Below are 8,969 nucleotides of genomic sequence, written 5' to 3'. Positions count from 1 at the left end.
TTTTCCTCCCACCTACCAGTTGAGATGTAATAGCATAATAGCCTATATATAAACAAAGCAACACATATTTCTTGCTTTACTTCCCAGTTGAGAGTTGTGTTTTTACACATACAGTAGCCTACTGTGAAAGTTACATTTGCTAATTTAGTTGATTTTAAACAGTGGCCCCATGTGGGCAAGCCCAGTTGTTGGGGCCCATGCAGGCCTAATTTTACAGTTCTTTAGACAAGCAATAGCAAAAAGACTATTAATACAATTAGGCCACTTAAATTGTACATTGTACAACAAATACATGTTTTGCATGGAAATATCTGAAAAGCTGAAATGTTATAGGGTTGTGCGATATGGAGAAAATGTTTGTGCAACAGCTCAACTTTGATGAGTTAGTACATGACTTTGCAAGAAGGAAGAGAAAGGAAACTTTTCTAGAATTTTGTAAGGGGGCCTTTGCATTACCATATATAGTTGATATGCAATACTATTAGTCTTTTAATAATAATAATAATTGAAATGTACAAATAAAAGTAATCAGATGAGCACAACGAAGTTTGCAATAACCTAAAAGAAAGCAGGCATATTCCAGTGCAACTCCTGCAGGATAGCAAAAGCAAGAAGCAATGCAAACTGCGTGGGAAATCTCCACCCCATGGAAATGGATACATTTCGCGCCGTTTCTGAGTGCTTGCTAACTGACCGGCTTTTGTCTGCTGCCTCAGTGTAACTGACTGAAGAGAAGCTCTCGAGTGAGCTGGATTACTTAACAAAAGGTTGGTAAACATCTGATACGAGTGTACTTTGGCTATTGCTATTTCTACAATTATGTTATTACTGCATCATGTTAACCAAAAGGACAGGATCCTATTAATGTAAATGAACGAGTTATCTGTCGTTAGCTAACTTTGGTTAGCTAACTTTGGTCGTTAGCGAACTTTGGTTGAAACTTTGGATATTGATTCCATCTTTAAGTGTTAATTTTGTCAGACGAGAAAAGTGTTTGTTTGCAACACCATACAGAGAACAGTAAGGCAGATGACCTGTGAAATTCGTGAAGGTTAGCAATATTTTCAAGGCCAGAGGATCTGGGCTCCCATTAGCAATGTTTGTGCCAGTCAGAAACACCTTGAGAAGCGCAAAGGTGAGGGCTGGCGGGGGAAGACTTAACGGCATAGTTCTAGCTGAGGGATCGCTTGTACTGTGCTTAGAACTAGGGTGACCGGACAGTCCCGATTTTTAAGCTGCTTTCCCGAATCCCGAATCTGCCCCCAAATGTCCCAAAAAAACATACTGCAGCAGAATACCAATATGTTGTCTGGTAAAACCTTAAAAAGTATGCTTGGAGCTACTGAGTCCACTGCAATTGTTCTAAAAGAAGTCAGCCGACTGAGTGCTAATTAGAGGCTGCACGCGCAGCTCTTGTCAGTCTGTGGCTGATTTTACACTGTTCTGTCTGCCTGCACCCTTGCAATGTATTGTCTATTTTTTGACGTTCTAATATCAGGCGCGCGAGTGCACTGACAAGCTAACTTTTGCGCTGACAGCAAGCTAATTCATTCGACATGGACAGTGTACAAGTGTACAAGAGCCTTGCAGCCCAAAAGCCAAAGCATCTATGCAGGTAGGCGACAGAGGAATCATTAGAAAAAGTTTAGGAGAAAACAAGAGCGCAACGTGCAGCAGCCTCAAGGGTGACACGACAAAGCTGTGGGCAAATAAGCAGGGGTGGAAAAGTAACTTATTACTTTTACTCAATATTGTACTTGAGTAGCTTTTATGAATACTTTGTACTTTTTAAGTACATTTTTAAATTAATACTTTTACTTGTACTTGAGTACATTTGGACCCAAGTACTTTACTCAATTACACTGGAACCTGGCCTGAGTACTGAGTAAAAAAAAATTACTGAGAGACAAAATGCCATGCACAATAATGCCACAATCTGCCAGAAATGAAAGATTGTGCAGGATGGCACACAGCATTTACACTATTTTACTATCTCGTATCAATGTATTGGATGATGGCTGGTGCCAAGCAAGAGATAGAGGTTATGGAGGACGATATTCAAGAAAAATAAACATGACATTCTCAAGAGGAAAGTTAATTAAAAGTAACTAAGTACTTTTTACTCAAATTACATTTTAAGTGAAGTACTTTTTACTTTTACTTGAGTAGATTTTTAGATAGGTACTTTTACTTGTACTTGAGTAGAATTTAAGCAAAGTAAAGATACTTTTACTTGAGTACACATTTTCTGTACTCTTTCCACCTCTGCCAATAAGTTTAAAAATGTAGGCTACTACGGTAATAGTCAATAGCCTACATTTCCTAAGGCCTTTTCAACCATCCATGTCGACAGGGCTCGTGTGAAGCCATATCTTGAAAGGTCAGAATTGCATCGTTATAATGATCATTAATTGTCAACGATGACACCCTCGTTCTATTTTCCAAAAGCAGCGAGGGACGGAGCCGTCTCCCGCCCGACTACCGCCGAGTCGGTGTGTAAGGACAGATCTGTTTCCATGTATTTTCGCCACAGCCGGTGGAAATCGCTTCCGTCCCGCCACGCTTCCCCACTTTGATGAGTTTTGTAGCGTGCGCAGCTGTCATGTGTACAACCGTTTTGAAATTCTGTTCTTTCCTTGAGTGCCAAGTTAACCACGTTCAGCTTAAAGTAACATTTATTATTATTATTTATTTTATTTTTTTAAGCATGTTACCTTTTGCTGTCGTGGAGTTCCCGAACGACGGACTGGCGGTAATATCCACAAAGTGGTTTACAGGACCCGACGAAGGCGAATGCTACTGGCCACCCCCGAAGACAAACTTCACCAGGGCAGCGATGAAAGAAAGAGATCCTTCCAGTGACTGGGTCAAGTTCAAAGTCACTGTGAGGAGAAAAGCCGGTAATGCGCCCATATGTGTTTTGGATTTTTCACAAATACTTACCACCACCATCAAATTCTATGTAGTCATCATTATGACTGGGAAAATTGCACTTTTCATACATGAGGATGGGATCTTCATTGTTTGCCATTTTTGAATTTCCTGAAATGGGAATTTTTAGCTGGAAAACTTACTGTATTTGGTCATACAAGCAAATATTAGTTTATTACTTAGTAAATATTCCTGAAAAGATCAAATGTGACATCACATTTTCAATGAACAGAGTAGTTGCAATACCTACTTTGGCCACAATCTTACACACTGCCCCTTTAAAATTGTATCTGAATGAAACTAATTGCTACTGATTTATCTGTCTCCCACAGCAACATATGACATTGCCCATGCAAAGTTACTGGAGGAGGAGCACAGGAATTCTGATGTAGCAACTGACCCCGAGTGTTCAGACAATATGGGCCGAGGGAAGCGCAAAAGGAGGTGAGTCTATTTGAATTATATATATGGCTATTTGCAGTACATTGTAGATTTTCGTGGAGGGCATCAAATCTGTGTGTTCTATTATATTCTAGCAGTTTTCCAATAGTGATGTCAGCAGTCTATCCACCTAATGTCAACACAGCACAACTGATGGTTCCACGGGTTTCAACAAGCTTATTTTTTGTCTATTTTCAAGTAAAAATACCCAGCCAAACTTGTGTGTCCAAACTTTTGGCCTATACTGTATGTATATGGTGGTATATACACACAGTGTTTACTGTATATTCACTAAGTCGGCGTGTCGTCACTGTCGCGTTGCAAAAATACAGCTACAGTATATTGAAATTGGGGAGATATTTACATTAGGGCCTATGGGAGGAACATGATTAATTTAGTTTAATGTCATCAAACAGTTAGCAAATTTTAGTATTGCTGCCTCCCACCACATGAGTAGTATGTAGTATTGCTGCCTCCCGCCAATGGGGACATTAACGGCACATGCTGTGATTTTGTAGGGGAATTTTTCAATGCCAATCAAGTCCCAATTTTTGTAGATATAACTTCTTACCATGTCCCAACAACTTACCTTCATGTTCATTCATTACCACTTTACATAATGTAACATAACACTGTTCAAATTGCATTCAAATAAGACACCTAACCTACGATTCTCCTGTGGTTTCCCCCAACTGAGTATAGTGGGCACCTGATTTTGGTGCAAACATGAGAAATGCCCGGATGCCCGACTTAGTGAATTCCTTTATATGAGCTAATGCTTTAGTTGAAGTAGTTGCAGTTTAACCCCTTAATGCGTGCCGTACCTCCAGTGGCACGCTGTAGTCATTGAAATGTAACTACCATAGCACTACAATACTATGACACAACACAGGCCCTTTAGAAATGCACCACGACTTGGTCATTACCATACTGGTAACAACAAATGTATTAAGCCGCGTCTTAAGGGGTTAACTGAAATGCTTTAACTTATTGATTGTGCTTGATTATAATATATGTTTGATTATAATATATGTTTAGGGCAGTGGTCATGTCCAGCGAGGATGAGGATGATGATGACATCCATGAACAGGCATCTCCTTCACTTCCGAGGCTTCCATCTACTCTGCAATTCATGCAAATGCCTCCACCTCTTCATCCTCCACACGGGTCTCAGCAACCGCCTCCACTTCCAAGGCCTCCATCTACTCTGCAATTCATGCAAATGCCTCCACCTCTTCATCCTCCACCCAGGTCTCAGCAAACGCCTCCACCCGGGTCTCAGCAAACGCCTCCACCCGGGTCTCTGCAAACGCCTCCACCCGGGGCTCCGCAAACGCCTCCACCTCTTCATCGCGCCACCGGGGCTCTGCAGGCTGCAGAAACGCCTACCACCCATGAGTCTTCAATCCCCAGACAAAACGTGCGGGATGGCATGTTTAGACGCATTTTGACCCTCCTTGAGAACATGAAAGACACTCAGCTGAACCATGGGAGGATTCTCCAAGCACTTCTCCAAAAGCAAGACAACGTGGCCGACCTAACTCGTACTCCTGAGGGTTTCCCGCTCAAGACAATTAATGATGTCATCTGCATGGAGGAAAAGCTGGCGAACCCTACCTTCATGTCAGAACTGGTATGTATTTTAAATGTATGTGTGAACTGAATCAATCTGTTGCTTCCTGTAGCCTATGAACGCCTGTTATTTAACATATAAAAGCCCATTTGTTTTATCCTCACAAGCGCGAGGGGAGGGGGTTGGGGGGTCAGGCACTTATCTGCACAGCGCAAAATTTGGAAAATTGAGATTAAATACTTTTTATATTTTTTCGTCGAGGAAAGTTTACTTATGGTGGTGTAAAAAGTGTTAAAATATTACACTTTGGCCTAGATTAAATGAAATAAATTAGATGAAGATACGAAATTGTATTCCAAAGTGTGCTCATATCCATATATATGGCAGTTCTTCCATGTTGAGAGGTTTACTCCAGTGACCAATATTAACCTGCCTTGTGCCTTGTATTGTCTTTGTTACCCCTCAGATTGCAGCTGTGGCGGACATTGGAGGGGCCACTGTTGACGGGGCCACCCGCCGTATGATGGCCTTCCTCCTGGAGCAGAAATTGGCACAGGAGTACAATTTCTTGGGAAGAAATGGCAAGAGGAGCTTCAAGCCACTGAAGCTTTTTGAAGTCTTTTATGGTAGGTGTACAATACAGTAAAAGAAATATAGATAATACCAATCATGCAACTACAGGTGTGTAAGGGTGGGCATTGGTCATGGCTGGGGTAGTTAAAGCTGCAGTCTGCAGGTTTTTGTTTTGTTTTAAGCATAATGCCTGGAACTGTCCGGGGATTCTGAAAGTAGTACATTAAATACCCCAATACGAAAAAAAACCCCGACTTCTATAGGTCCCCTATGTCCCGCTAGCTCCCTCCAAAGCCAGCGGGTTTGTTTACAAAATTGAAGACCGGCCCTGTAAAAGGTAACCAATCAGGTTATGAGGTGGGCTCTGCTACCTGTCAATCACCGCTAAACATTGTGTATTGAGTATTTATTACATTTATTTTATTTTTACTTTATTATGGGCTATACTTACTGTGTATTCCGTGTTCGCAAATGTCAGGTGAGTTTAGGAATGAAGAGTTGTGTACGTACATCTGGCCGAATGTGTTTTGAGGGGCGGGACAGGAAGTTGAATAATACTTTATTTTTCGGTGCAAAATAAGGCATTTCTTGCATTTTGCGACTACGGAGGTAACCGCTTTCAACTTCAAGCGTTCTGATAGATCATGTACAACTCCTAAAATGCAAAAAACGTATGACAACAACAAATCCTGCAGACTGCAGCTTTAAGAAGGCAATGGTTCTTGTTTTGTTTTTATTTAACTGAAGTACACACCCCTACCATTAAATATTCAGATATGAAACGCGATATTTGGCTGAGAGCTATATTTTATGTCTTGCAGGAGCCTTGAAGAAGAACACAATGACCCATACCATCACAAGGAAGGATGCGGAGAAGGCAGTCTCCAAATGGCTGATTGGGGCTAGGGACAGGGGGGGGAATAGACAGGCCCGTCAGGCCAGAGTGGTAGCTCCTCCAGAAATGTAATTAGAGCCCGAGCACCGAAGGGCCCGCCATCGCCGCTTGCGGCTTTAATTTCTTTCTTTTTCTTTCACGCATACAGGCGTACACACAAAATTAAAGCCTGTTGTAACCACATTCTCAAGAGTCAGTGTTATGTTTCAGCTTTTCAGATATTGGCTTGCAAAACATGTATTTAGAGTTGTTAGCAATTGAAGTAAAAGTATTTTATCGCTGTTTGTGTAAAGAACTGGGCTGACTGTAATATGCCCACACAATACCTGAACGGGTAAAATCAGGGACCCATAATGAGCCCGCATGGGGCCACTAAGTGTGGGATCCAGATGGGAGAAACCTGTGCTGCCCAAGTAGGTTTTAGCTGGGGCCCACATGAAACCCATAAATAACCCATAAAGGGGCCACTTGGTGTGGGACCTAGATGGGGGAAACGTGGGTTGCCCGAGTAGGTTTTAGCTGGGGCCCATATGAGACCCATAAAGAACCCATAAAGGGGCCACTCGGTGTGGGACCTAGATGGGGGAAACCTGGGTTGCCCGAGTAGGTTTTAGCTGGGGCCCATATGAAACCCATAAAGAACCCATAAAGGGGCCACTCGGTGTGGGACCTAGATGGGGGAAACCTGGGTTGCCCGAGTAGGTTTTAGCTGGGGCCCATATGAAACCCACCTTTAGCCCAACTGGGCTTGCCCACATGGGGCCACCGCTTAACCTGCGGCCAAAACCGACTTGAGCCCAGCTGGGCAGCCCACGTTCAACCCATATGGGACCCACAAGGGTGTGTTGGCAGGGTGAGTTGAGTTTGCGCAAATACTGGAGAAAGTGTTTGGGATCAGGGCCTGGCTACGGGTTGTTTAATGCAGTCATTTGCTGTTGGTTTGGTTTCAATGCGACGTGGGCTCGCAAGGCAAATTGCTACATGAAATCATGTACTTTTAGATGATGCGGTTTAGATAGGCCTATTCCCAGATAGCAGATAGCGTATTGTGGCTTTGTTTTGGCAGATGTCTGTCTTTTAATGACCGGAATCATATTTTCATAACATCCCCACCAGTGCATTTCTTATTACCATGTTCAGGCATTTTACAATGCAGTCGATTCAAATTCTTGAGTGAAAAGGGTGGAGGGAGCATTTTGACAGCTCAATCAGAGGTGGCGATGTTTTCCATTTTGCAATGAGAACGCCTCCTCTACATAAATAGTATTTTCTGATCGATGTTACAATGTTCGAGGCTGAGTGTGTGAGCGATACGGTTAGGCAACAAAGTAGCAAATGTTTGAGGCCACGCTATTTCGCCAATGATCTGCTGGATGATCCACGCTATTTCCCGTTTTCCCCCCAGGGGATATATCGTAACTTTCAGTCCATGACAGTCGGTGGACAGTCTATAGGCCAACTAGACTATGGATGACTGGTGGTAACCTCAGGAGGACATAGGCTACAGTTTAAGTCACTAGTTGACAGTCTCAGGGGGTCCTATCGTAACTTGCGGTCTCACAATTCGATGGGCAATCACCCGCGAAAACCACCGCGAGGGTGTGCGCATGCGTGCGCATGCTCAGTAGCGAAGAGAATCACATCTCGACGGGTCGCTCATACAGACAGGACACCGGTCGTGTATTTACGACAGTTTAACCTCAGCTACTTGATTTCGGTCCGATTTGAGTCTGACTGAAGATGGAAGGGACATAGGCCTAGGTGCCGTGCGTAAAGAGCCCACAGCACATCGCCGTTTCGGCGACGCCAGAGAGTATCTAAATCTAAAATAGATACACTGTCACAGACACTGGAATAGCCCGTTTCGGAAGACATTAAAGTCACGAGTTTACCCAGTCTAATGTAGCTAGCAGTTTTACTCCTTACATTAGTGAAACATAACATCAGGATATCCTACAAGTTAAAAGAATAGGCCTATCTGGGCATAGCCTTCTCTCTGAGCTAGAAAACAGCAGCTATGCCGCACATTGTGTAGGCCTAGTTATTATTTGGTGGTGCAAAAACACGCGAAACCATGCCGCATATTGTGCCATTATTATTGGTGATGCCGAAACAACAAAGATTGGTGACTAGAGCCTGCCTAGTACATTTAGACATAGCCTACTCATTTGATTGTTCCATGTACATTTAAAAGTGTCAGTGCATAATTAAACTGGGCGCTGAATATAAACATTGGAGCCATTCTCCCTCCGTGTCTAGATACAGTCAGAGGCGCGCGCGCACGCTCTTATTTCTGTAGGCCTATTATATGAAAATATCCTAAAACGGTCACAACATCAGAGGACCTTCGTGGTGGAGGATACTTGCGGCGCGGGCCGAGACCGAGTTGTTACGGGACACTCTTAATATTGTTGAAGACCATGCTCGATACTTTACCCGGTCTAAATGTAGCACTCGAAAATTATGCCGCATATTGTGCAGATTATTTGGTGATGCCAACAACACGTGAAACTAGGCACATTGGAGACTAGCCTATAATTTAGACATAGCCTATTC

At 43.0% G+C, this 8,969-nt stretch overlaps 1 protein-coding gene across 1 annotated transcript; it reads left to right on the top strand.

Annotated features, from left to right (window-relative positions):
- The first annotated feature begins 693 nt into the window (after window positions 1-693).
- LOC134466424 (bromodomain-containing protein 4-like) lies at window positions 694-6,579 on the top strand. The gene is made up of 6 exons (XM_063220321.1): window positions 694-767; window positions 2,707-2,900; window positions 3,264-3,375; window positions 4,411-5,005; window positions 5,412-5,571; window positions 6,340-6,579. Exons 2-6 carry the CDS (start codon window positions 2,708-2,710, stop codon window positions 6,483-6,485), a joined length of 1,206 nt encoding a protein of 401 aa, XP_063076391.1. The 5' UTR covers window positions 694-767; window position 2,707; the 3' UTR covers window positions 6,486-6,579.
- The last annotated feature ends 2,390 nt before the right edge of the window (window positions 6,580-8,969 follow it).

This window comes from Engraulis encrasicolus, chromosome 16 (genome assembly GCF_034702125.1).
Source record: "Engraulis encrasicolus isolate BLACKSEA-1 chromosome 16, IST_EnEncr_1.0, whole genome shotgun sequence".
NCBI classification, from domain to species: Eukaryota; Metazoa; Chordata; class Actinopteri; order Clupeiformes; family Engraulidae; genus Engraulis; species Engraulis encrasicolus.
The sequence above is the reverse complement of the archived record's forward strand: the minus strand, read 5'-3'. Positions and strand labels throughout refer to the sequence as shown.